Source organism: Scyliorhinus canicula, chromosome 16, assembly GCF_902713615.1.
Source record: "Scyliorhinus canicula chromosome 16, sScyCan1.1, whole genome shotgun sequence".
Lineage (NCBI taxonomy): Eukaryota > Metazoa > Chordata > Chondrichthyes > Carcharhiniformes > Scyliorhinidae > Scyliorhinus > Scyliorhinus canicula.
In genome coordinates, this window is record NC_052161.1 from 46,488,086 (window position 1) to 46,515,994 (window position 27,909).

Below are 27,909 nucleotides of genomic sequence, written 5' to 3' on the forward strand. Positions count from 1 at the left end.
ACCAATGTCACACATCACCTGATTCTGTACTTGGAGATATTGCACACAATTACAAAAACCCACATATAACACTCCTATTCAAATATCGTCTTCCCTTTTTTTCAAAACTCATTTCTGCTGGTTTTTAAATTCTGTCCAATCTTTTGAACTGCCACTAATCTTTCTGTAATTGTCTGCTTTTTCTTTCAATTTAATGCATTAATTAGCCTCAAATGATGCATCCTTCTCGAGAGTCTTTCTTTCTCTTTTCACTGCAACCTTTGTACTGAGTGTTGTGAAATTCCCTCTTCCACTGCATCTCTACTGACATATCCTTTAATGTAATTTCCAAGGTCACATTCGTCAACTTTGTCTTCATACCCTTATTATTGCCTTAAGTTTAACAACTAGTCTTAGATTCACTCTTCCCTTCTCAAATGAATGCAAAATGTGAACGTTATGATCACTGCTACCTCAAAGCTCCTTTACTGTGAGGTCATTAATTAATCCTGTCTCATTGTACATATCATGTTTAGGGTAGGGCCTTGAGCGCTGGATAACAGAGGCACGCTTCAGCTCTTGGAAGATTCCTGAACTAGTGTTCTCTCTAAACTGCACAGCCGTGTAACAGTCAATTACATACCATGTACTTTATTATTACATCCATGCACATCCTGAAAATGAAAAATGAAATGAAAATTGCTTATTGTCACGAGTAGGCTTCAAATTAAGTTACTGTGAAAAGCCCCTAGTCACCACATTCCGGCGCCTGTTCGGGGAGGCTGTGACGGGATGGTTAAATGCAATTTACTGCCACCCTACCACACAAACAAAGAACAGGTAGACTCCCCTATAACTAGAAATTAACAGACGAGAGCCAAGCTGACGGAATTAATCGGGTGGAATTAACAGCTGAACGTCAGCCCAAAGCTATTTCAGCTATGGTGAGTGCCATTCCTGCAGCCTGCTCGCCTACCCTCGCAGTTGCTGCTTCCCTTCTGCCTGCAGTCCGTCATACTCCCTTGTTTGCTTCTTCCCTCTCTCCACCCCAGCCCATTCTACGGCAGCTAGTTTTGTAGAATTGTGAAAAGAAGACTAATCCCAAAAATATCTGAGATTAAAGAACATTTCTAGGGAGTTTCTGACCAGTGTTTAGGATTCTGAGCCCAGACCTTCAAATAATAATAATTCAAAAAATCTTGGTTAACTCGTGGGATGTTTTCAACTTTGCATATTTACAAATATCTTCTCCCCAATTATTTTTTTGTATGCACTGAGACCGTTTACTTTAAAAAGTTTATTCACAACTCGTGTTTTAAAATCTATAGATGGAATAAATGCCACTACTTTCCCAAAACCTTCCTGAACAATCATTCTTCATTCTCCCTCCTGTGATTCCATTCTCTGTTCACCACAACCCACTGACTTGTCAACTACTCTCCAAATTCACAGAGGCGCTTTACTCCTGACTGTGATGTGAAGAAATGAATGGGCTATTATCCTCACTATTCATAGCAGTTTCAAGTAAAGAAAAGACTCAATAGGCTGAAAAAACAAAAATAGCCGTTCCACATTTTCTATTAATTCAAAAGGCAAACCTCCTTCGCGCTTTCTGTTTTGTTTGTCAAATTGAAACATCGAAGATCATTGTCTTGAGCTATCGCTATCAATTCAACTTTTCTTCTGTCACATGACTAAAACGCAAGCTTCTAAGTTTTTATCGTATTGTGATTATGGTACCAAATTTAAAACCTAGAGGCTGAGAGTTCAAATGCCACCATGGTAAATTTAAAATTGAATTCACTAAATCTGGTAATTTGTGGACTAGCAGGTAACTAGAAAAGTGGCTGGGGGCGGTTCTCCTTTTTCCCATACCTCGTGTATATTGTAGAATTCTTTTGGTGGCACATTCACGCATGACCTTCTAATATTGGTGCACATAAAATTGGATAGAAAAATAGTGCCCTACACTAATGCATGTGAGAGCTACCAGGCTTTTTACCACTTGTAATAATGGTCTTGTTCGGCCCATGTGTTTGTGAAATCCCCTTTTGTGAAATAAAGCTCAGGTCAGGGGAAATGAATTTGCAATGTCACCATTAGATGTAGTAAAGGACTCTTTTGCACATAAATGCCTAGTTTCCCATTCTGCTACTGTTGCGGAAACTCTTCAAATAACACTGAAAGTCACCTTGCTTGGTTGCCTTTAGTCACTTTTAATTGCTGTCTCTACATTTGTACACCAATTGAAGCAGGTAAATTCATATCCACTGTTTCCAACAAGTGGTAAAACTGGTCCATTCCTGTGAATCATATGCGGTGCATTTATTCCCTCCCATAAATCTTTCACCTGTATGTATTTCCTGTCAACTTCTCCTATGATGACAAATGTGGATTCAGAAATGTATGAAAACTGAAACATCAGAATTGCTGGGAGAGATCATGACACAGTTGCATTTTTTTTTTAAATGACTTGCATTTATGTAGTTCCTTTCATGACCTCCGGACATCCCAAAACTTGACAGCTAATTAAGTTCTTATGAAATGTAGTCAATATTTTTAGAAGGAAAACAGAAAATACTGGACAATCTCAGCAGTCTGACTATCTGGAGAGAGAAGGGTGCTAATGTTTCGAGTCTGGGTTTGTTAAAGGTGGGGAGAAATGGAAATGGGGTCAGGTTTATACTGTTGTGGGGGGCATGGAGCTGGATAAAGGGCCAGTGATAGGTGGAAATTGACAAAGATGTCGTTGGCAGAAAGACAAAGGGAATGTAAGTGGGGTTGGTCAAGGCTAAGGATAGTGGTACATTAAGAGATCAGAATGTGTTAATGGCAGAAGGCAACTAGGAACGGGGAACAGATGGCCCAAGTGGGGTGGGGACAATGGTAAGGGAAAAACAGACCGATGGAAAAAATAAAAATAAATTAATAGAAATAGAAATGGGGTAAAGGTGGAGGAGAGAGTTCACAGTTGTTGAACTCCGGAAGACCCCAATGTGCCGAATCAGAAGATGAGGTTCTGTTCCTCCAGTTTACGGTGGACTTCACATAGAACATTGCAGCAGGCCAAGGACAGACGTGTGGACATGAGAGTAGGGCAGTGAGTTGAAATGGCAAGCAACAGGAAAGTCTGGGTCCTGCTTGGGGATAGATGAAAGTCTGCAAAGCTGTCAACCAGTCTGAGAAGACCGCATTGGGAGCAGCAAATGAAATAGACCAGAGGTGCATGTGAAGTGCTGCCAAGTGTTTAGGCCCTTGGATGGTGAGCATGGAGGTAGTAAAGGGGCAGATGTTGCACCTTCTGCAATTGTGTGGGAAGGTACCGTGGGAAGAGGATGTGGTGTTGGGGGTGATAGAGTGGACCAGGGTAACCCGGAGTGAGCATCCCTGTGAAATGCTGATAGAGGGAGTGAGGGGATGCACGGTAGCACAAGTGGATAGCAATGTGGCTTCACAGCACCAGGGTCCCAGGTTCGATTCCCTGCTGGGTCACTGTCTGTGCGAAGTCTGCACATTCTCCCCGTTTCTGCGTGGGTTTCCTCTGGGTGCTCCAGTTTCTTCCCACAGTCCAAAGATGCAGGTTAGGTGGATTGACCATGATAAATTGCCCTTGGTGACCGAGAAGGTTGTGGGGGTGGGGTGGAAGTGAGGGCTTAGGTGGGTCGGTGCAGCATCGATGGGTCGAATGGCCCCCTTCTGCACTGTATGTTCTATATTTGGTGGCATCATGCTGGAATTGGCAGACAGAACGGGTGGAGGATGAATCTTGGAATACGGAAACTGGTGGAGTGAAAAGTGAGGACTCTGGAGACCCTATCCTGGTTCAGGGAGGAAGGGGAAGGGATGGGAGCAGAGTTGTAGAAAATGGGTTGGACATGGTTGAGAGCCCTGTAGGCCACACAGTGAGTATCATTTTGGAAAGTAGAGCCATCGGAACAGATGCAAATGAGGTGAAGGAAATGGGAGAATGGGATGGAGTCTTTGCAGGATGTGGGATGTGAAGAGCTGTAGTCGAGGTAGCTGTGGGAGTCGGTGGGTTTTGTGATGCATACTAGTGAACAGTTTATTCCCAGAAATGTGAAATAGAAAGGCCAAGGAAGGGAAGTGTCCTGCCCGATGGAAGAAGTTGGAAGAGTGAATAAGCTGGATGGGAGGGGTATTTGATTATTCTGCCCGCTTTCCCAAGGCAGCGCGAGGTGTAGACAGTCAATGGATGGAAGGTGGGTTCGTGTGATGGATTGGGCTGTGTTCACGACTCTAGTTTCTTGCAGTCTTGGGCCGAGCAGTTGCCATACCAGGCTGTGATGCAGCCAGATAGGATGCTTTCTATGGTGCATCTAGGAAAGTTGAGTCGGTAGACATGCCGAATTTCCTTCGTTTCCAGAGAAAGTATACCAGAGAAAGTATAGGCGCTGTTGTGCTTTCTAGGTTGTAGTGTCGATGTGGGTGGACAAGGACAGATTGTTGGTGATATGCTCACCTTGAAGTTTGAAGCTGTCAACCATCTTCACCTCACATGAGAACATACTGGCCTCGTTAACACCTCATCCAAAAGAAGGAAGCACTAGTACCACAGCACTCTCTCAGTACTTCACACATAATATAGAGCACAGAAACAGATACTTTCGCACTACTAATCCACGCCATTATTTAGCCTCTACACGGGCCGTTTCCCATCTCTCCTCATCGAAACCTATCAGCGTTGTATTCTCTCAAATGCATCTGTTGTTCACCACCTGAACTATTTCCTATCGTGGATAATTCCATATTCTGAGTAAAGAAATGCCTTCAATATTCCTGATTTAATTTCTTGGTGTCTTTTTAAGTTACTTTAAGATTTGACGTTTGACATCAAGGTCAGCATCTATTGCCCTTGAAGATACCTAGGTATTTATGCTTACTAACTTGCATTAAGTGTACTCAACAGCTTTGCAAAAAGCATAACAACCCCCCCCCCCCCCCCCCCCCCCCCCCCCGCCCCCCACGGGGCACCAAACAACAGCATTCTATACTACCCGGAAGTATTTTACTCTCGTTTACTTTTAACATTTCTTTTGGTTTATTTTACCAGCTGTTTGGGATTAATGGCTTGTTTCTGTGCCATATATCGTATGTATTTTGCCGCTTCTGCATGACCAAGGTATGGGGCTGGGATCTTTTGCTGGAGTTCTGAATTGCTATTTTGCAACTAGGCACTGGAAACATGAATGATTGCGGCCGCTACCAGCTTTTAAATGAGGTGAGGCAGTCGGCAGTCTTCCTCCCATAAGTGGCAGCAGCGAGCAGATTACACTCCCTGCACATACATTTGACGTCAAGCACCCTGTACTTGCGTGCTTAGGAACATAGGAATTAGGAGCAGAAGTAGGCAATTGAGCCCTTTGAGTCTGCTCTGACATTGGATTAGATCATGGCTGATCTCTTCCTGGTCTCAAATCCACTTCCCTACCTGTTCCCCATATCCCTTTTAACCCAACCAGTTTTTATCAGGAATATATCTTTCTCCTTCTTGAAACCGTTTAATGATTCAGACACCACTGCGCTATGGGGTAGCGAGTTCCACAAATTCGCCACCCTCTGTGAGAAGTAGTTTCTCCTCATCTCTGTTTTAAATCTACTGCCTCTGAATCTATATCTGAGACCTCTCGTTCTAGATTGCCCCACAAGGGAGAACATCTGGTCTACATTTACCAGTCCCTTTTACTATACCCCGATTAGATCCCCTCTCATTCTTCTAAACTCCAGTGAGTGTAACCACAAACTGTTTAATCTCTCCTCGTATGTCACCCTTTCATCCTGGAATGAATCTGGCAACCCTCTTCTGAACTGCCTCCAATGCCACCACATACTATTTTAAGTAAGGGGACCAAAACTGACGCCATACTCCAGGTGGTCTCGCCAACACCCTAAACAAGTGCAACGACACTTATATACTCGAGTCCTTTTGCAATAAATGCTAAAATTCCATTTGCCTTTTTATTGCATGCTGTACCTACATACCGACTCTTGTGATTCATGAACAAATACACCCAGATCCCTCTGACACATTTTGAATCTGTTTTCCATTTCAATAATTTGCTTTTCTATTTTTCTGGCCAAAATGAATAACCTCACTTATCCACATTCAACTCCATCTGCCAAATTTTGGCCCATTCTCCTAGCCAATCTATATCAGTCTGTGAACTCTTGATCTTCTCTTAGCTGCCTGCTTTCCCATCTATTTTAGTATCATCTGCAAATTTTGTTATGTTACACTGTCCCTGCTTGTAGATCATTTTGTATAGATTGTAAACTGTTGAAGTCTGAGGCTTGACCCCTGTGGCACCCTGCTAGTTACAGTTCGCCAGCCAGAGAAGGACCCATTATCCTGACTCTCTGCTTTCTGTCAGTCAGCCAAACCTTAATCAATCCCCTGTAATCTCTCTCACCTGGATCAGCCTTTTATGCGGCACTTGTCAAACGTCTTCTGGAAGTCTAGATATACCGCATCCAAAAGTTCCCCATTATCCACTTTGCTTGTGACGTCCTCAAAGAGCTTTTTTCAACCATGCTGAAAAACATGGATTGAGCTTAATCTTTCCAAATGTTCAGTCATCTCCTCTCCTCCTTAATGATTGATTCACCACCACCGAGATCAAGCTAAACGATCTATAGTTTCTTACCTTTTGCGCCTCTCAATTTGAATAGTGTGCATTTTTTAATGCTAATTTAGAGGATTTCTGCTAACTGCTAGCAAGCAAGGCAAGAAGACTGAAAAGATGAATCGTTTTCTTACAAGGAACAGAATGCCAGAGATAAACATACGTAATGTACCTACTGGCCAGGATTTCCCATTTGATTTTCTGGAGAGAGAATCCACTGCAGAACAGGTCCTGCTAGTGTTAGCTCTGTACAGAGCTTTAGGGCTTCTGGTTAACAGCCTACAAAGATACTTAACTTTGAAACAAAGCAGTATAAAGATTTGAGGTATGGTTTTGTCAATTGTGCCAATGCAAATAAGAATGCTAAGCCCATGTGTGTTATATGCAGGAGGTACTGGCAAATGAGAGCAGTTTCCGGTTTTGAAATAAGTGGTAGGTGATGAGGTTGAGGCCCCAAGAGTTCGTATTAACTTTCAAAAAGGCCATTAGGCTGTCATCATTCTGTAGTAGCATCTCCCAGGAGTATCCAGTACTGAGTTTTTTTTTAGAAAACATTTTGTTGCTATTGCCTTCATGACGACCTACACGTAAGGTTGTATTTTCCATACTCTCAAAGATGAAGATGGCATAAAGGAACTGGTTGAACTCTGCACCTGATTGCATGTAGCTCTCTCCTGATGTAACCCTTATTACAGTGAGATCATGGGGACCAAGAAGGCTCCCCTTTCACGTTAATATAAGCAAACATGGCATATGCTGCAGAGGTCAGCCGGTTGGCAAAAAGTGGGTCCTGGGGAAGAAAAAGTTTGAAAAACACTGGTCTAGTTGGAACCATTGGCTGAAATCGGCTTGCTGTTTGAATGTGTGAAAACTATCCCTGCTGTTCCATCTTGAGAATGAATTCTCATTCACCTTTGGAAATATTGCTGATTTAATTTTCATGATGCAGATTTAAAATCTCACTTTCAAATGTGTTAAAACAATTCCTTTTTGGGTGTATTATTGCTTTTGGTGAGAAGGAAGACTGAATGGTTTTTATGTAGTCATATAGAATTTCTATCTTTTATATTGTATAGTAGACACTTAAAAAATGGAGTTGATCAAAGCCAGGCATCATTGTACATTGCATGTTTTTTTTGCATGTGACTTTTCACTGACCAGTACTACACAGGAAGTATTTGGAACTGTTATTTCAGAATACATTTTGATGCTTCTGACAAAGTCGGATGTGCAACAAAATCTGACCAAATACAATCACTTGGAACATCACCACCAGCATCTTTCTCTCTTTCCACCACCACCCCCCCCCCCCACCCGCTGTTTAAAAGCACCAAATATCCTGGTTGGTCTGATTTATACAACTTTTATTTGACTAAATGTTGTATATCTTGTAAGGTGGGTCAATAATGTATAACATTTAAAAAAGAATAAGGAAAAATTATATCTCATGGGTTTCTTGTGCAGTGAAAAATTCTGGACAACTGGTTAAAATGCCTTTTTGTTCCTTCACATGTTTAAAACACTGTTACTCATGCAGTGACACATCACAGCACATTTTCTTGTTGAGCCATCTGGGAAATGAGGGTGGCATAAGTCATAGGAGCAGAATTTGGCAACAGGGCCCATCGAATCTGCTCCGCTATTCAATCATGGCTGATATTTTTCTCATCCCCATTCTTGTGCTTTCTCCCCATAACCCCTGATCCCCTTATTAATCAAGAACCTATCTATCTCTGAGTTAAAGGCACTCGGTGATTTGGCCTCCACAGCCTTCTGCAGCAAAGAGTTCTACAGATTCACAACACTCTGACTGAAGAAATTCCTCCTCATCTCTGTTTTAAAGAATCGTCCCTTTAGCCTGAGATGGTGTCCTCTGGTTCTAGTTTTTCCTCCAAGTGGAAACATCTTCTCCACATCCACTCTATCCAGGTCTCGCAGTTTCCTGTAAGTTTCAATAAGATCTCCCCTCATCCTTTTAAACTCCCAACGAGTACAGATCCAGAGTCCTCAACCGTGCCTCATACGACAAGCTCTTCATTCCAGGGATCATTCTTGTGAACGTCCACTGCACCCTTTCCAAGGCCAGCATTAGGGACTGGAGTTTGATTCTGGCCTTGGATGGCTGTCGGTTTTCACACAGATGTGCAGGTTAGGTGGATTCGCTATGATCGATGCATGGGATAGTTGGGGATTGGGTCTAATTAATTAGAATCTTTCGGAGGGTCAGTGCAGACTTGATGGCCAAATGGCCTCCTTCTACACTAGGGATTCTATAGAAATATTCTTCCCTTGCCCTTCGCCAAAAAATAGGTGGAAACAGTCAAATCTGTTCAGCAAATTGACCATTCAAATGCATTCTGAGTGGTCTCTGGTTGAAATACTTGTCAGAATGGTACTACACAGTTGCAAATTGCATTTTGCAGATCTTGCTGTCACTGTATTTTATAAACTAATTTTTTATCAGGATTATAAAAGTGTTTCTACCTTGCATGTGATCTTCCAACTAGTCACTTTTTTTCTTCTTTATTTGGCCTGAATTGTTAAATGATGTTGCATATGGCTACATCACAACAGAGTTCAGAGGCTGGATGATCAGTGAACCCAAGTATATTAATGTAATTCCAGTCCATTTTAAATCGTATGTTCTTGTCATATATATTCATAATTTACCATAAACTGCCAATACAATGCTGAAGCAGATAGGGCTGAAGAAGATGCTGCCAATATCACAGTAGAACAATGTAGTAGAGAAATTGGGTAGGGTGAAAATAAACAGAGGAGCACTGCCAACCTAAAGTGACACCTAGTAGAAAAGTCACTTGCTTTGGTTGGACTGCATTCTAGACTATTAAAGGAAATAAGGATAGAAATTGCAGTGCCCTTGCCATAATCTTACAATCCTCCTTCGTTATAGGAGTGTTGCCAGAGGACTGGAAAATTGCAAATGGCAATCCTGTTCAAAGAAACTGATGGATAAGCTCTGCAATTGCTAGCCAATCCACATAGCCTCTGGGTCAAGGATGCTTTGCATTTGGGAGGTGGGTTCTGCGGTGGCTGAATAGTCCAATCCTGGATCCGAAGACTCTACCACAGGTTTGGCAGCTGGTGTTCGATGAGGTGGGTGGGTACTCTCTTTCGCTGTTTACGCTTGGCCTCTGCGTGCTCCACCCTTAGCGCTCAAGGTGCTTGGCACCTTTGAGGATGCTTCTCCAGTTTGTATTCTAAGGAGAGCATTTCCCACCTGTCAATGGGGATGTTGTTTATATTTAGGGAGGCTTTCAGAGTGTCCTTGTCATGTTTCCTCTGCCTTCTTAGCGATTGCTTGCCATTGTGGAGCTCTGAGTAGAGCACTTGTTTTAGGAGTCTTGTGCTGGGAATGCGGACAGTGTCCTGCCCGTTGCAGCTGGTCGAGTGCGAGCAGTGTCTCGCTTGGTTGCTGTTCCCAGAGTAGGGAGGGCTGACTTGTTGGGTTGTTTCAAATCATACAGGCTATTGATGAGAATAATACACAGAAACTGTTTCCAGTAGCTAAAGATCAGTAACCAGAGGTTATAGGTGACTGACGAAGAAGCCAGAAGCAACATGACGGGCAATTTGATAACTTTAAAAGGAAAACAAGTAGGGGAGTGGGGCTGGGACTAATTGGTAGCTCTTTAAAGAGCTGGCGCAGGCTCAATGTGCTGATTCTCCTCTTTCTACTGTAGGGTTCTGATTCTGAATAAATTTTATCATGCTGTAATTACACCCCCCTACTTTCACAATGATTTCTTCACAATGATTTCTATTATAATTATGGATATTATTTATAATCAAGTTGAAACAAAGTTAACTGAAGATATTTTCTGTAGTTGTCAAGTAAGTAATCTCATCTCATGAAGTGAATGTTTCAGTGGATTCTCAGTGAAAGCTTTCATTTTGTTTGTGTGGTCATAAAATTTTAAGATTTAATTCCCATCAATGTTAAAGTATCACAGCAGTTGAAGCCTTGCTGGTATTTTTCCCACTGAAGATTTTGGATCAGTTTGAGTAATTTCGGATAACTTCATAAGATTGACTAACTTGGTAATATCTGTTAGTCTTGATGGGCTTCTGAACTGTAAGGATTCTGTGATACATGTTCCTATTTATTTGATGCTTATGCTTACATCTTAAGCTAAAAGTTTGATCAGCACTATTCTTTGTGCGTTTGAATATTTCATTCCATTTTAATTAAGTCTGTAAACAGTTTCTTTTTTTCCGAAAGGGTGTTCAGATTGTTTGCATTATTAACAGTTAAAACAATAAGTTCGGTTTGCTAGTGGGTTTTTATTTTTGAGAACCAGTATGCCACTGCAGAAATGTATGCATCATGCCTTTCTGTCACTAAAGACATTCCAAGGATTTTCATAACCTATTCCTGTGCATTTTCCGTGATTTTTGTCCAAGATTGTTGACATTTCTAGTATCATGCGTATTTATATTCTGGTTACTCTTTTTTTTTTATACAGGCCTAAAGGATTTTTAAAGTTTCAATTAAGTATATTTAGTGCAATATATGTCATCGCCTGTGTCATTGCTCACGGGTTGTCTTGGGCCTTGACTGCGGTTTTTGATTTTTACTGAAGTCCCGGATCTTCCCTTCCCTGAAGAGTACCCCTGCCCAGATGCCCTCAATACTCAGAGTGAGTGGTTCCTGACGTCTTAACCAATTCGGAAGAAGAAACTGACAGATATTCAAAGAATAAAATTGACAGATTGTCATGAAAAAACAGTTACTTGTTTCTTAAGCAAGCTTTATAAATGGTAGGTAATTGGTATTACAAATATATTTGAGACTCGCTTCTTTCAGTACCAGTAAAAGGTGTGCAATATTATAGCCTTGTGTCAGTTACAGTTAATTGCTTGAATAGATTTTCTGCATTTGTGGATGAACTCTTGTGTTCAGGATATCACGGTGGCTGTAAATGTCCAAAAACCACATTCCAAAGTTTCTCATGAAAGGGCTATGCAATCTATCACTTGTCACATAACAATCAGTAGTGCCTTTTTATGCAAATATATTGAACCTTTTATGTAAGGATTTGTACACTTTGAAACAATTGAAACATTCAAAACAATTGTTTTCCATTTTTTCTCATTGTAATGTCCAAAGTAAAATTATAACAAGTATTTTGCAATAATGATTAAATGTTTTTGTTGCATTGTTACCAAAAAAAATACTCTTTTCTGGATACTTTTCTGTGGATATTTTTAATCTCCAGTTGGAGATGCCTTTTTTCAACTTTTCAAAGAATTCCAGTATTCAATCTATGCATTAACTTGAGTTGGTATAAAAAGTGCCCTTTTCTTGTTTTAAGCTTGTTCTGATGATTGGAGAACTTTACTTTTTCCAAAGACTTTTAAAAATACTGATTTACAAATATTTATTTATCTAGGCCACTCATAGAGCAAGAGCAGCAATAAGAAAGTGTTCAATCACCCACATATATTTTAGTTGCAAATTCAGTTCTGAACCACTTCCCAAAATCAGCATAATGCTTTTTTTGGAAATGTTTTTGAGTTTTCATATTTTATATCCAACAAATTATTTGAAAAAAAACACGCAAAAATTAACATGTATATTTACAGGCAAGCATCTTCATAATAATAACTGTGGCCACCCCCTTTAACCGGCATACATATTTTACATTCCCCAATATGGCCAAGGCACTTGTTTACAGGCATTTATTTACAATTTGGTTTTGGGCCTTAGCTTACCATCAGACTGTTGCTTGCGGCTTTGTCCTTCCTTTTTTTTTGGAATAATTTTTATTCAAGTTTTCAACAGCAAATTTTATCACAACAGAGAAAAACAGTAACCCCTCCCCTCCAATACAAAAACAATAAATTAACAAGAAAAAGAAATAAGCATAAAACCATGAGAACAAACCCCCATAACGAGCCCGTAGCCCCCCGGCTACCTTCGTCCGATTCCCGTCCGATTCCCGTCCATTTTCCCCTGATTCTTGGCCACCCGGCTATTCTTCCTCTTGTTCGTTGGCCATAAACAGGTCCCGGAACAATTGCATGAATGGCTCCCAAGTTCTGTGGAAGCCGTCGTCTGACCCTCGGATGGCGAATTTGATTTTCTCCATTTGGAGAGATTCCGAGAGGTCTGACAGCCAGTCTGCAGCTCTGGGTGGTGCTGACCGCCAGCCAAACAGGATTCTACGGCGGGTGATCAGGGAGGCAAGGGCGTCCGCCCTCCTCCCCAGGAATAGCTCTGGCTAGTCTGAAACCCTGAAGACCGCCACTATCGGGCATGGCTACACCCTCACCCCCACCACTTTGGACATAGCCTCGAAGAAGGCTGTCCAGTACTCCACAAGTCTGGGGCAAGACCAAAACATGTGGGCGTGGTTGGCCGGGCCTCTTTGGCACCGTTCACATCTGTCCTCCACCTCCGGGAAGAACCTACTCATACGGTTTCTTGTTAAGTGGGCTCTATGTACCACTTTTAGCTGCGTCAGGCTGAGCCTTGCGCACATGGAGGTGGAGTTGACCCTATGCAGTGCTTCGCTCCAGAGTCTCCACCCTATCTCAATCCCCAGGTCATCCTCCCATTTCTTTCTTGTTGCGTCCAGTACGGTGTCGGCCCTTTCTACCAGTCGGTCATACATGTCGCTACAGTTCCCTTTATCTAGGATACTTGCGTCCAGTAGGTCTTCCAGTAGAGTCTCTCGTGGCGGTTGTGGGTACGTCCTTGTCTCCTTTCGTAAGAAGTTTTTGAGCTGCAGATACCGTAGCTCGTTTCCCCCTGGCTAGCTGAAATGTTTCTGTCAGTTCGTCCAGTGTTGTGATCCTGCCGTCCGTGTATAGGTCCCTGACTGTCAGTGTCCCTCCGTCCTGCCTCCACCTTTTGAAGGTGGCTTTAGTCAGTGCTGGTGTGAACCTATGGTTGTTGCAGATGGGAGCCTTGTCCGACATTCTGGTCAGGCCAAATTGCTGCCGCAGTTGGTTTCAGGATTGGAGGGTGGCTGTCACCACTGGGCTGCTGGAGTGTTTTTTGGGTGGGGGTGGGAGTGCTGCTGTAGCGAGGGCCCGGAGGGAGGTCCCCATGCAGGAGGCCTCCTCCGCACGCACCCACTTGGCCTCTGGCTCCTGGATCCATCCCCTTACTCGCTCGGCTGTTGCCACCCAGTGGTAGAATTGTAGGTTTGGGAGGGCTAGCCCCCCCTGGATTTTGTTTTTTGTAGGACCTTCTTTGGGATCCTAGCATTTATACCCCCCCCCCCCCCCCCCCCCCCCCATACAAACGCCATGATTAGTTTGTCCAGCGCTTTGATAAACGCCTTGGGGATGTAGATCGGAATAGATCTAAACAGGAAGAGGAACCTGGGCAGGACGTTCATTTTGATCGTCTGGACTCTCCCCGCGAGGGAGAGTGGGAGTGTGTTCCATCTTTGCAGGTCCTTTTTTACTTCTTCCGTCAGACTGATGAGGTTCCATTTGTGGATCCCTTTCCAGTCATGGGCTATTTGGATCCCCAGGTAGCGGAATTTGTGTCGGGCTTGTTTGAATGGCAGCCCCTTTAGTGCTGCCCCACCCCCCATCTTGCGGGTGTACTGGGAAGATCTCGCTTTTGCTCATGTTGAGTTTGTAGCCCGAGAAGGCTCCAAACTTTTTCAGGAGCGCAATAATTCCGTCCTTGCTGCTCTGTGGGTCCAAGATGTAGAGGAGCAGGTCATCTGCATAGAGTGAGACTCTGTGCTCTCTGCCTCCCCTTCGCACCCACCTCCAATTTTTTGCTGCTTTGAGCGTGATTGCTAGCGGTTCGATTGCTCGTGCGAACAGCAGCGGGGACAGTGGGCATCCTTGTCTGGTGCCCCTGTGCAGCTGGAAGTATTGGGAGTTGGTATTGTTGGTCCGTACGCTCGTCATGGGAGCGTTGTATAGGAGCTTTACCCAAGTGGTGAACCCTGTTCCAAGCCCGAACCGCTCCAGTACCTCTGAGGTATTTCCATTCAACTCTGTCGAAGGCCTTTTCTGCGTCCAGGGAGACGATCACATCTTGTGTTCTCTCCCCGGAGGGGGTCATTATCACGTTCAGCAGGCGCCTGATGTTCGAGGTAAGCTGTCTACCTTTGACGAAGCCCGCCTGGTCCTCTGCGACCACTTCGGATACACAGTCTTCTAGCCTTTTGGCTAGGATTTGTCACACAACAATCAGTAGTGCCTTTTTATGCAAATATATTGAACCTTTTATGTAAGGATTTGTACACTTTGAAACAATTGCAACATTCAAAACAATTGTTTTCCATTTTTTCTCATTGTAATGTCCAATAATGTCCAAAGTAAGATTATAACAAGCATTTTGCAATAATGATTAAATGTTTTTGTTGCATTGTTACCAAGAAAATACTCTTTTCTGGATACTTTTCTGTAGATATTTTTAATCTCCAGTTGGAGACGCCTTTCCGTTGGGTCTTTGTCTTTCTTGGGTATCAGCGAGATTGACGCCTGTGCTAACATGGGTGACAGTGTGCCCCTAGCTAGCGAGTCTGTGAACATCTCCCGCAGGTGCGGGGCCAGCGCTGTCGCGAATTGTTTGTAGAAGTCCGCCGGGAATCCGTCCGGTCCCGGCGCCTTCCCCGTCTGCATGGAGCTAATGCTGTCCATGATCTCTTCCAGTGCTAGTGATGCTTCCAGGTCCCGTTTTCTGCCCTCAGCCACGAATGGTATGTCCAGTCCATCAAGGAACCGGTTCATCCCAGCCTTCCCTGTTGGGGGCTCTGAGGTGTGCAGCTCTTGGTAGAAGGCCTTGAAGGTTTTGTTAATCCTCTCTGGTTCTGTTTCAAACGTGCCTCCGATACCCCTGATTTGCGCAATTTCTCTGGTGGCTGCCTGCTTTCTCAGCTGGTGTGCCAACAGGCGGCTGGCTTTGTCTCCGTGTTCGTACAGGGTCCCGCGCGCCTGGCAGAGTTGGTGCACAGCTTTCTTGGTGGAGAGCAGGTCAAAGTTCCTTTGTAGTTCTTTCCTCTCTGCCAGGAGCCTCAGAGTATTTACGGTCTACCTCCAGTATGGAGTCGACCAGCTTCTGCCTAGCCACCCTTTCCTCCCTGTCTCTTTGCGCTTTGAAGGCAATGATTTCCCCTCTTAGTACGGCCTTAAGCACTTCCCAGAACGTGGAGGGTGAGACCCCGTTTTGGTTGTTCTCCGTGTACTCTGCTATGGCCCGCGCTATCCTTTCGCTGAAGGCCTTGCCAGCTAGTAAGGCACCGTCCAACCTCCATGTGGGGCGCTGGGCCCTTCCCGTCTCTAGCCGCACGTCCATGTAGTGTGGAGCGTGGTCTGATATCACAATTGCGGAGTATTCCACTTTGTCTATCCCTGGAAGCACCGTTTTCCCCACCACAAAGAAGTCAATTCTGGTGTACACGTTGTGTACTGGAGAGAAGAAGGAGAATTCTTTCTCCCCCGGGTGGGCGAACCTCCAGGGGGCCACTGCTCCCATCTGCTCCATAAAGTGACTGAGTTCCCTTGCCATGCTTGAGGTTTTCCCCGTTTTGGGGTTTGATCTGTCCATCTTCGGATCCTGTACACAGTTGAAGTCTCTTCCCCCCCCCCCCCGGTGTCTCCCCGTTTGCTCGCCCGACTTTGGTGGGTGTTCCCCCCCCCCTCCCCTGCCTGGCGCCTTCCCCCCCTGTTGGGGGTGCGCTGCGGCCCTGCTTTGTTGCGTGCCCCCGGCGCTAGCTTTCCTGCTAGTACGGTGGCTCCCCTCTCGGGGGTTATTGTCTCGCTTCTCCCCTGCCTGGCCTCTACGGTTTTCTGCCCGCTCTTCCCCCATCCTGCTCTGCACCCCTCCAATACTTCTCCAATACTCTCGTTCCCTCGTGCTGGGGCCTGGCCTCTCACCTGGAGTGGTCCCCCGGGCAGTGGTTTGTTCTTTGTTCTGGGTGTTCCTGCCGGGGTGGGGTGGCTGGCATTACCTCCCCCCCCCCCCCCCCCCCCCCCCCCCAAAACCCGGTTGTTTTCCAGCCCATGCTCCTCGACGAACCTATTCGCCTCAGCGGGGGCTGTAAAGAAATATTCCCTGTTTTGTTATGTGACCCAGAGTTTAGCTGGGTACAGCATACCAAAACACACTCTGCTCCTGTGGAGAGCTGCTTTCGTTCTGTTGAACTCAGCCCGTCTCCTAATTATATCTGCCCCAAGATCCTCATAGATTCGGATGGCGTGCCCTTCCCATTTGCAAGCTCTCTTTTCCTTGGCCCAGCGTAGGATTATCTCCCTATCCCGTTACCGGTGCAGTTTAGCTATGACTACTCTCGGTTGTTCCCCTGCCTTGGGCTTCGGGCGCAGCGACCGATGTGCTCTGTCCATTTCCAGTGGGTTGGGGAAAGTTTTCCTCCCCACTAAGTCGCCCAGCATCTCAGCCACGTATGCTGTGGGGTTTCTACCCTCGCTCCCCTCTGGCAGGCCCACTATCCTGACATTTTGCCTCCTTGAGCGGTTTTCCTGGTCGTCTACTCTGCCCTTCAGGCTCCCCTGTGTTACGCCCAGTCTCGCCACCTCCTTCTCCAGGGCCGTGACCCGGTCGCTCGCGTCAGTCGCTGCTTTCTCCAGCTCCTTAATGGTCGCCTCCTGGGCTTCCAGTTTCTCCCCTTGGGTATCCAATTTCTCCTCTAGTCTGGTCAGGGTCTGCTGCACCCCTGACATGACCCTGTCCATTGCTGCCTGCACTGTGGCCTCTATTTCTGCCTTCACCTCTGCCTTGAGTACCTGCAACTGCTCCCTCAGCTCCTCGGTAAAGTGTGCCTTCCAGTTCCCGCTCCCCCCTGGCCCCGGGGGAGAGGGCACCTGTCGGTCCAGCTCTTTGCGATGCGGCGATACGTTCGTTCCGCCGCTTCGCTCGCCTGAGCTGGCTCGCCCCTTGCCCGGTCTGTATCTGGTGACCCTTCTCCCTCTGATCTGGCTCTCTTCTGGCATTTTTTCCTCACACTTCCCTTTCTTCTTCCCTTGTTTTTCTTTCCCCCCCTTTTCCTCCTTTTCCGCACCCTATCTTTATTCTTTGTCTCTTCCCTCCTCCCTCCTTTCCTTTGCTACTTTATTTTTCCCCCTTTTATACAACTCCTCTTAGGTAGGCTTGTTTTGGATCGGACAAGAGAGTGCAAGGAGAGAAAAAAATTTTTAAAAAATAAAATAAAGTAATAAAAATATATATGTATATATTTCCCCCTCCCCTCTCTTTAACAGTTTTCTTTTTGTAAAAGTTCTTCTCTTTTTCTTCCTTTCCCCTCTCACCCAGGGTAGAGAGGCTTCTGGTTCAGAGTCTCGTGGTGGTCGCTGCCGGTGGGTGGGGGTTGGGTCGGTCCCCGCTGCTCCGTTTTGGTCGCCGCTGGTCGCACCCCGCGCTCTCCCGGTGGGGGGGGTGTCGACCTGCCGATGCCGCCGCCGAGTATTCAGGTCTCTGCTCCCTTCCCGCAGGCTGGGCCCCGCTTCCGACCGGGTCGCTGCCGCTCCACTCCTGGCCTGCGCTCTGGTGCCCCGGGGGGGGGGGGGGGGGACCTGCCGATGCCGCCGCTGAGTATTCTCTGCCTGCCGTATCGTGGGGTGGGGGGGGGGGGGTACCCTTCCCTGCCCTGCTCTCCCCGCTGCAGAGATAAACGCCCTGGCCTCTTCACTCTGCGGGAGCCCCCTTTTTGTAAATAATATGTACTTCAGCTTAATTTTTAGCACATAAATATTTGGTAATGCTGAAGTATTTTTAAGCATCAGAGTTGTACATTTTTATGGTTATTTATTCAGTAAAGACGGTAAATCAGCAAACTCATTAACAGCATAGTTGAGTAATATGTTCTGCTTCTGTGTACCTAGGAGTGTGGCTGTGTTTCTTATCTTTCAATTCACAAAAAGTTATAGTGCTCAATTTTTTTCATGCATAACGAAAATGAAATGAAAATCACTTTATTGTCACGAGTCGGCTTCAATGAAGTTACTGTGAAAAGCCCCTAGTTGCCACATTCCGGCGCCTGTCCGGGAAGGCTGGTACGGGAATCGAACCGTGCTGCTGGCCTGCTTGGTCTGCTTTAAAAGCCAGCGATTTAGCCCAGTGAGCTAAACCAGCCTCATGTTCGGTGTGCACTGGATTCTTTCATGGTTAAGAGCCAAAAACAAAAGCTGAAAATGCAATGGTCATTTAAGCACTTGATGTGTTTTCAGCTTTTTCCATTAAAAAAAAAAAAAATTTTTTTTAAATTCCTTATTTCCAGTATCTGCAAAGCTTGCCTTTTTACAAGAAAAAACAGGAGCGAAAGGAATTGGCGGGGGCTACCCAGAGGTGCAAATAGTTTTGATGAGTAGTAAGAGCCCCTGGATTTGAGAATGCAGTGGTGAAGAAAATACCAGATGGGCTGAAAGAGGCCATTTTTATTCTCCTGATAACCCTCAAAACCCTGCTCTTTCCAGCACTGATGAATCCTAGCACACTGCCGAGCTAAAAACCCTTTCACCAGTCTTGCCGTTGGTTAAATCCTTGTATACATGCCTAAATTTGGTTGCATCCTACGTGCACTGCTTGTACCTAAATAAAGGTCGTGGTTCTCAAAGCTGAAAACTGTTTTCGTGACACTGAGCTTGAAAAAACAATTTTACGCTTTTTAAGGCATCTAAAGAGATGATGTAGTATAACTAATTCAGATTTTTTAAATGTTAGTTCCTCCACTCTAATCCACAACTGACAGAGAGGAACGATTGACCATAAGAGTTAGGCCTCAAATCTGAATAATGCAGTTGGTGGTGGCAGCAAACGGTGCCACTGGGCAGATAATAAAAATAGCAGGCCATCCCAACAGACATGAATTGTGGGGGTGAGAACTACAAAAATATAATTGATTGGAGAAGACCTCAAGTATGAAATTGGTGAGATTTGTACCATGTAACTTTTAAGATTAATTTAAGAGTATTAAATGAGCACTGTAAATCATGGATGCTGAAATAGACTCGTGTCAATTTAAACGGCTGACTTATGTTGCAGGCAGGAAGCCCAGAAACCCTGTGGAAATGGGGTTTGGAGTTGAGAATGGGATCGGGAAGCACTAAAAATTCAGTCTTTACTTTTGACCATCAGAATCTGAGCGTTTGGGGAGGCAGGAAGAGAAAATTTAGGTTAAACAAGGGCGTGGAATACATCAGTGAGGTATTTCAGGTATAAAATTTGATGGATGGGGGAAGATGGAATGACGAGGAGGGATTGAGAGAGTGGGGGAGAGTTAATCTGTGCAAGGGAATGTTACAGGGTTCCGGGCTACCAGTGAAGTTGTAAGAGTACCCATGCCATCTCCCTCGGATGATTTGTCTTCCCAGCACTGAATCAAAAAAAAAACACAATTCTTCAAATGCTTATGCTGTACAAATGCAGTAGAAGCACTTTCAAACAAAACATGGTTATCAAACAGATGTTTTTTAAGAACAAAGAATGCACAATAAATAAATGAATCAGCAATTGAACAAATGCACAGGCCGGTACCACAGTGGAGGTTATAAGTATCAATAGGGTGAGCAGAAAGGATGATTGAGTTGAAATTATGCAGCACAAGTCCATAAACAAGTTAAGGGACTTCCTTCCCGCCCATCAATGTTGTAATGCTGAATTAAGCAATGACTCTTCAAACAAATTTTTTTTTTGTTTTGAAGACCCTCTTGCTGCTGCACCCCCTCTAGCTCCTAGTGCTGCCTCACCGCTCCAGGGACCCGCGTTCAATTCTGGCCTCTGGTGACTGTCTGTGTGGAGTTTGCACTTTCTCCCTATGTCTGCATGGATTTCCTTCGGGTGCTCCAGTTTCCTGCCACAGTCCAAAGATGTGCGCTAGGTGGATTGGCCATGCTAAATTGTCCCTTCGTGTCCAAAAGGTTAGGTGGGGTTACAGGGATAGGGTGATGGTGGATGCATGGGCCGAAGTAGGGTGCTCCTTCCAAGGGCTGCTGCAGACGATGGGCCGAATGGCCTCCTGTGATGTAGGGATTCTCTGATTGCTCATCCATAGACTCCATTCATTTTCTCTCTCTCTCTTTCTCACCTTCCACTCGTCATTGCTGCCCACTTTGCTGTCTTGTGATCCTGCTTGATCTGCATGCCACAGTTGTCTTGATTCTCCACATATAATGCCACAGAATATTGACATTTGCTTATTTGCATTTGAAATTATACAGTATAGTATTTTGCTACTTGCACCAAGCAAAAGAATTAAAATCTTTGCCTGATACTGTTGATGTGGCGCTGGACAGGAAATGGCTTCACGTATTGCACCACAAACCTTATAGTCAAGTGGATGGATGTTGAGGTTCATTCTCCCATGATCCAATTGAATGGCAGTATAAACCTTGAAGGTTTGAATCGTATACTCCTATTCATTTGTATCTCCCAGAAACGTATATTTGTAACAATTACTTTCTATGAAATTACATTGAGGATACTGCTAAAAATTTGTGAACAGTCATTGTTGAATAAGTGCCAACGCATTGCTTGCTAACTTAAAAGTATAAAGTAAAGCACATCTTGGTAATACTTTTTTTACGTATGAATCACAATCCCAGAGGCTCTTTGGCCGAACCAATTCAGTTTGATGTTTAGCTCATGAGCAGCAGTCCCATTCTAGTCTCATGTTTTCAAATATCTATTTTATTCTTTCCTTCACCTTCCATGTAGCCTTATTAATTGTTTATATCACTAATTCCGGTCGTGTATTCCACAGCACCTCAATTCTCTTGATCCGAGGATGGGCTGGTGAATGGTGTGGAAAGTTAGTTCCCTGATCTTTGTGCTAAACCTCTTGCATTAATCTAGTATCTATGGTCTCTTTTAGTTCCTTCAATCACTGGAAACAATGTATTATTCCTTCCTTATGACCAGAAATGAGATCACTGTAGAATCGAAATAGAACAAGTTCTTCTGTCATTCCAGTATCAAGAAGAAATTTGAAATCCTTCATAGAATTGAGACTAGCTCTGACCTTTTAAAGCTGGCACAGAATTGAAACAAAACCCAACGTGATTATTTTCAAAAATGGCAATAAAATAATCTGTTAACTGTAGGCTGTCTAATCATCCATTCCTAATGGAGCATTGTTCTTTAGGAAGAGGTTTGATGAAGTAAAAATAAATTACTATTATATAATTGCAACTTGGGAAAGCCTCAAATCCTTCGCTTGAATTTTAAAATTGCAGTCAATGGTATGGCGAGGAACGTGGATTACCTGTATGAAAATCTGAAATTATTATTTTTTCCTTTTTGGAGTACCCAATTATGTTTTTCCCCACTTGAGGGGCAATTTAGCATGGCCAATCCACCTAACCTGCACATCTTTGGGTTGTGGGGGTGAAACCCACGCAGACACAAGGAGAATGTGCAAACTCCACGCGGACAGTGACCCAGGGCCTGGATTCGAACCAGGGTCCTCATTGCCGTAGGCAGCAGTGCTAACCACAGCCATGTGCCACCCCGAATGAAATTATAACGAACTGGAATCAAATTATTCCTGAGCACCTCAGATTTTTGAGAAAGTGGCAATTACAATGCTAATAATTTTTTTGGGGGGGCCTTAAATTCCATAGGTAAGCCTACAACACTATGGGGACATAGGTATCCTGGGCAGAATTAAGTGCAAAGGGAATTGGTTAAAATAAAGGAACAGTAAATACTAGTTAGGCGAGAGATATTGGACAAGACCTGTGAATATCTTCATTGCAGGGTCAGTTTTTTTTTTAAAGCCTGCTGTAGTTTTGTTTTATCTTTGATTGCATATTCTTTCCCTTGTTCCTGAATCTGTTCCTTTTTTAATTTATACATTTTTTTAAGCCATTTAATGTCATGCTTTTTTTTGTCTTCAGTTGCCGCTTCTCTCTGCATATTTTTCAACTTTTGCTTCCAATTGCTTACTCCCTAAGATTTGAAACATCTGCTTGGTAGTACAGAACTTAAATATTGCTGAAGGAGACATGCTGCTTAAACCTTTTGTCTTGCACTCTTCAGGATAAATCCAGGAATGCTAAATTTCAAATGATCACAGCTGATTGGTTGTCAACTCTTGATAGGCCGAGGCCTTGCCATGGATAAATAAATAGGTACCTATAGGCTCCCCAGGTATTTCCAAAAAGATTCTTCAAGAAGTACTATCCAATTTCATAATCGCGTCTAACAGTAGTAGATGTTTTTTGCAAGCATGGCAGTGCAATCTGTACTCTGCCTATTACAAACAAGTGAAGGAACATGCAATCATGTGCCTGGAATCACAGCTGAAGTGAAATTCAATTCTGCACTTGCTGAACAACCCTAAGTGGGCTAATAGCTACAGTAACAACTAATTTAAGATGACTGGTTAGGCTCATTTTTTGCGCTTGCTAGAAACACCATGCGTTCAAATGCAGGGAACTGTTGGCTGTAAACAAAAAGAATATGTCCAAGCTTTGTGCTCTTTTTGAATTGCACAGGAGCTAGTGCTTGCTTTCTCCATGGCAAAGCCTTCGTCCGTCTATCCCCTATCCCATCCGTTTTCTCCTGTAGTATAAATTATTGTGCTTGTTTGTTTTTAGATTTGGTATTCTTGCATTTACCCTGATGTGTAAGATGAAAAGCAACATGTCTCTTTTCTAACAATTTCATACACCCTGCAATCTTCGCTATTGCAATCCTTTTAAATACTTACTACTCCAGGCTTGCTGTGTGAGATGGCTGGTGTAACTGTACCCTTAATAAAATTTTAAAGTATGAAGTTAGTTGCACTTGAGCGGCTAATGTTTTGTTTCCATAAGACAATGAATATAATAGTTTAGCTCAGCAGCTTCTATTTATATAGCATCTTTAACACAACACCCCAAGGCATTTCTCAGAAGCAATATAATACAAAATACAGAGTTAGAGGAGTATAAACATCTCTACTATTTGGGACTGCAGAATAGAAAGGCAAGATTGCACTTTCTCCCCGTCTCTGCGTGGGTTTCCTTCAGGTGCTCCGATTCCCTCCCACAGTCCAAAGATATGCAGGTTAGGTGGATTGGTCATGCTAAATTGCCCCTTAGTGTCCAAAAGGTTAGGTGGGGTTACAGGGATAGGATGGAGGCGTAGGGTGCTCTTTCCAATGGCCAGTGCAGATTCGATGGGCTGAATAGCCTCCTTCTGCACTATACACTCTATGATTCTAAGGCAATGGCAGAACCTGAAAATTAGGATGAGAATTGGCGTTGCTTAACCAGCAACCAATGTAGGTGAACAAGCACAGAGGTGATCAGTGAGTAGTGAGACTGATCAGGAGGGAATTGGGATAGTTGAGCCAAATGGGTAGGAAAGGCATCGATGAGGGTTTCTGCAGCAGATGAGCTGAGGGAGGGATGGAGTTGGGCAATCTTACAAGGTGGAAATGGACTGTGTTGTTGATTATGTGCATATATGATTGGAAGAGCATCTTGAGGTCAGAGAAGAGAACATGGTTATGATAATCCGGTTCAGCCTCACAGTTACCAAGAGGAGGAATGGAGTTGGTGGCGAGAGACTATAGTTTCTGGGTCCGGGTCCAATGAACATGGGTTTTAGTCTTTTCATTGGAAGAAACTTCTCCTTTATTGCATATCTGACTAGCAGTCTGATAATTTGTAAATAGTGGATGAGTCAAGAAATGTGCTGTTGAGGTGAGGCTGGGTGTTGTTAGCATATATGAAAATTTCCACCCTGATTGCGGATATGCTACCAAGGGGCATGTGAGAAATAAGAGGTGGGGGGAGGGTGCCAACAGTGTGGCAGTGGGAAGAGAAACCATTTGAAGATCATTTACTAGCTACAATTGGATAGATATAAATGAAACCAAGTGAACGCTGTCCCACAGTAGCGGAGAGATTTTGAAGGAGGCTGATGTGGCAAACCATGTCAAAGGATGTGGAGAGGCAGTTCCAAGTCACATTAGGATGTCATTTGGTGACTAGAGGATTGTTTCAGTACTGTGGTGAGCACAGACCTGATTTGAAATGATTCAAACATGACATTGCGGGAAGGATGGGCTTGGCATGAATTTGAGAGGCAATAACACATTTTGAGTACTGTGGAGATTAACTAGATTTCTATGAAATCCTGAGTTAATTTGTATAATTGCTCAGAGTGGATAATAATCTTTATTAGTGTCACAAGTAGGCTTGCATTAACACTGCAAAGCCTATGAAAAGCCTCTAGTTGCCACACTCCGACACTGACCGAGTATTCAGAATGTCCAATTCGCCTCACAACATATTTTTCGGGACTTGTGGGAGGAAACTGAAGCACCCGGAGGAAACCCATGCGGACACAGAGAGCGTGCAGACTCCGCATAGACAGTGATCGAACCCGGGTCTGTGGCACTGTGAAGCAACAGTGCTAACCACTGTGCTACCGTGCTGCCCCAGGCAACACCACAGGTTCAAAAATAATTTCCGATATCACACAGGACTGGTTGGACAGCAGAGAGGAAAGTGAGGCCTGTGAGTGAATAAGTGAAAACACTGTGCAGAAGTAAACAGTGCACTCTTGATGCTATATCCAGCAACTTCAAAGTTGGCTTTAATATAAATTGAAGGTTATTTTTCTGGCCAATATAAATTACTACCTGTTTAAAATGTGGAGTGGTGGAACCTAATATACCTCCATAGCTTGATGGGAGTGGAATGGGAGAGAAAGCGTTACAACTGGATGTTATCCTGTTCTCGTCAGCCCTGCACCCCCCCCCCCCCCCCCCCCTTACTACTCATCATTACCACCCACTTCTATTCATGCATACACTTAAAGCAAGGTCAGAAAATGTGAGCAGATTGTACGATCAAAATCGCTGGCAAATCTGATTTTTATCGTCAGGAGAACGGTCATAAACATTTGAAGGGAGAATAAAATTCACTGTCTTACATATTGAGTGCATTCTGCACATTTAAGCTGTAGAAATGCAGCTATAAGTAGTGTACATTATAAACACGGGAGATCCAGATCATTTATCTTGTGCATTTGTAAAATGGACTTGTGGTTGGCTGAGGGATAATTTAATAAGCACATGACCTCGGCTGCTTGTGATTTCCTCAGAGCAAACGTGCTGCAGTATTCCAAAAAGAGATGGAAATGGATGATGCTTGATTTCATTTGATTGGCTGTTTCAGTGATTGCCACAGTATGTTGGGCACAGTCATGCTGCTGATTTCAACTGGAAAAGCTGTGCTGTACTTTAAATACCAGTGGCTGACAAAACGAAACTGAAGATTTTGTTTTTATTTCAGATTGTCAAATTGAGTTGAATTGTATTTGTAATTTATAAGAATTTTGTACAGTGCCAAATGAGATCTAAAAACTGTTTAAGGTGACAGTTGCATTGATTTTTATATTTTGGCAATGAACTGGACAGCTCTATTTAGTGCAATGGCCCCTGTCTTAGCAGCATCTTGGGAATAGCGTATGGGGCCTGCACTGTAATGTTGCAAATGCAGAGTCCATCCGTCTCATGCCTGTTCTTTCTGATCTAAAACATTTAACTGTTCTATGCAATGCAGGCATCTAGAAAATCTATAGCAAAAGGAAATCTTATAAAAGGCGAGGGTGTGCAGCCATTTGGACTTTGGAGGTGTCAAATGAGGAATTTAAGGCTGCATTTGCATACTGCAGAAGATGAAATGCTTTCCTTGCAATTTCTCTCAGGTGTTTAAGACTTCTACCCCTGGTACTAATTCACTGATGTCAACATCATCTTTTGATCAAGGTATGGAATATAAACCAAAGATTCCAATTCTAGCATCATGAAAATTCATAATTTGCTGTTGAGATTTTTTTGCTGGTAACCTTTCATTCCCAAGGGTTCTGCAGCATGCTGCTTCCCCTGAATAATTGCATCTCAAAGGGAAAGTCTGCAGAAGACTCCTTCGGCTGCATTACTGAAACCAAACTTCAATTGGATAATGCTTTCTATAGTTAATATTTTTTAAATGTATCTGTTTCATTGCATGGGTTTGCCTACTGTATCCGATATAATGCCAAATATGCTGTCATTGGGAAATATTTTGTATCTGTCACCGATTTACCTTCAGTTTGTTTTGCAGTAGTAAAATATTCTTCCCACAATTATACCTGATTTTGAGGCTCATTAACATATGTTTCAAGCGTATAAAAATTATAATCCTTATATTCTTTCATATGAAATACTTTGGATATTTTAGCATTATGGCCTTGTTTGATTGCATTGTATGTCTAGTGCTAATAGCTATAATTTTTCAATTTTTATGTGCCACTGTAAATAAAAAGTCTGTGGGCGAGGAGTGCTGAGTATGGGTGGGTAATATCACTGGAAAGTAAAAATGTACCAGCAGCAAATAACACTTGAATAAAATATTGTGATCATGCTTTTATAGAACCCAGTACACTACAGTCTGTTGAAATATATCCTTATAAGTTTATGAAAATGAATGTGGGTGTTTTACATTCACTGGGGCATTTGAAAGTAAAACATTTGTAAATTGCATGCACCTTGGACAGAAATGGCACCTTGGACAGAAATAGCATGGCTTTTTGCCATCTATTCCAAAAGGATTGGTCTTTCACTGACCTATTTCTTTCTAATTCCTTGTGTATATATTTCACAAATGCACAAAATAACTTTAGAATCTACTTGAGCATCATATTTGAAAAAAATGAAAGATAAAATCAATAAACAGTTTGTATTCTGCTTTAGAGTTGTCAATTAGCAGTAATCTGGAACTGGAATAATTCTGCAGAGCTCGCCCACCTGTGGCATTATAAACAGTGCTGTTCAGATTCCGTTGTCCTTTTGCACAACATTGTAGGAGCAAAGTTATTACTCGTGTCCAGCTAGTAGCCCTGAAACTGAGTGCAGGATATTCACAACTAACTATTTTCGGAGGACCTTCCACGTTCTCCACGTGTCTGCATGGGTTTCTTCCGATAGTCCAAAGAAGATAGCTGGATTGGCAATCCTAAATTACCTCTTGGTGTCCAGGGATGTGCAGGTTAGGGTGTGGTGGATGGAGGAGAGGACCTGGGAAGAATGCTCTTTTCGAGGGTTGGTGCAGGTTCGATGGGCGGAATGGCCTCCCACACTAGGGATTCTATCCATAATAACATTTGGAATTATGGTACGGTATGTGAATTGTTAAACTGGTGAAATTCTGGCTTTAGATTGATCACATGTCACAAACTCCAACACTAACTTCCTGCTAGCACAGGACATAGGTCATTCTGAGCACCAACTCAGACATTTCTCCCTACCTCTACCTGGACCATAACACCACTGCCGAACATCATGCCAGGACTGTCAGCAAG

The 27,909-nt window shown here is 43.7% G+C and overlaps 1 protein-coding gene across 3 annotated transcripts in view; it reads left to right on the forward strand.

Moving 5' to 3' along the window:
* Positions 1–27,909, forward strand: part of ppp2r2d (protein phosphatase 2, regulatory subunit B, delta) — a 79,693-nt gene that overhangs the window by 17,976 nt on the left and 33,808 nt on the right. The window contains exons 1-2 of one of the 3 annotated variants that reach the window (XM_038821441.1): positions 11,385–11,402; positions 26,275–26,335. The exons of 1 other annotated variant lie outside the window; for it this stretch is intronic. In XM_038821441.1, coding sequence (XP_038677369.1) covers positions 11,400–11,402; positions 26,275–26,335 — 64 coding nt within the window. In that variant the 5' untranslated portion in view covers positions 11,385–11,399. Of the gene's footprint in view, positions 1–11,384; positions 11,403–25,807; positions 26,336–27,909 lie in introns of those variants that run through there. One more of the 3 variants, XM_038821440.1, reaches the window with a different exon arrangement.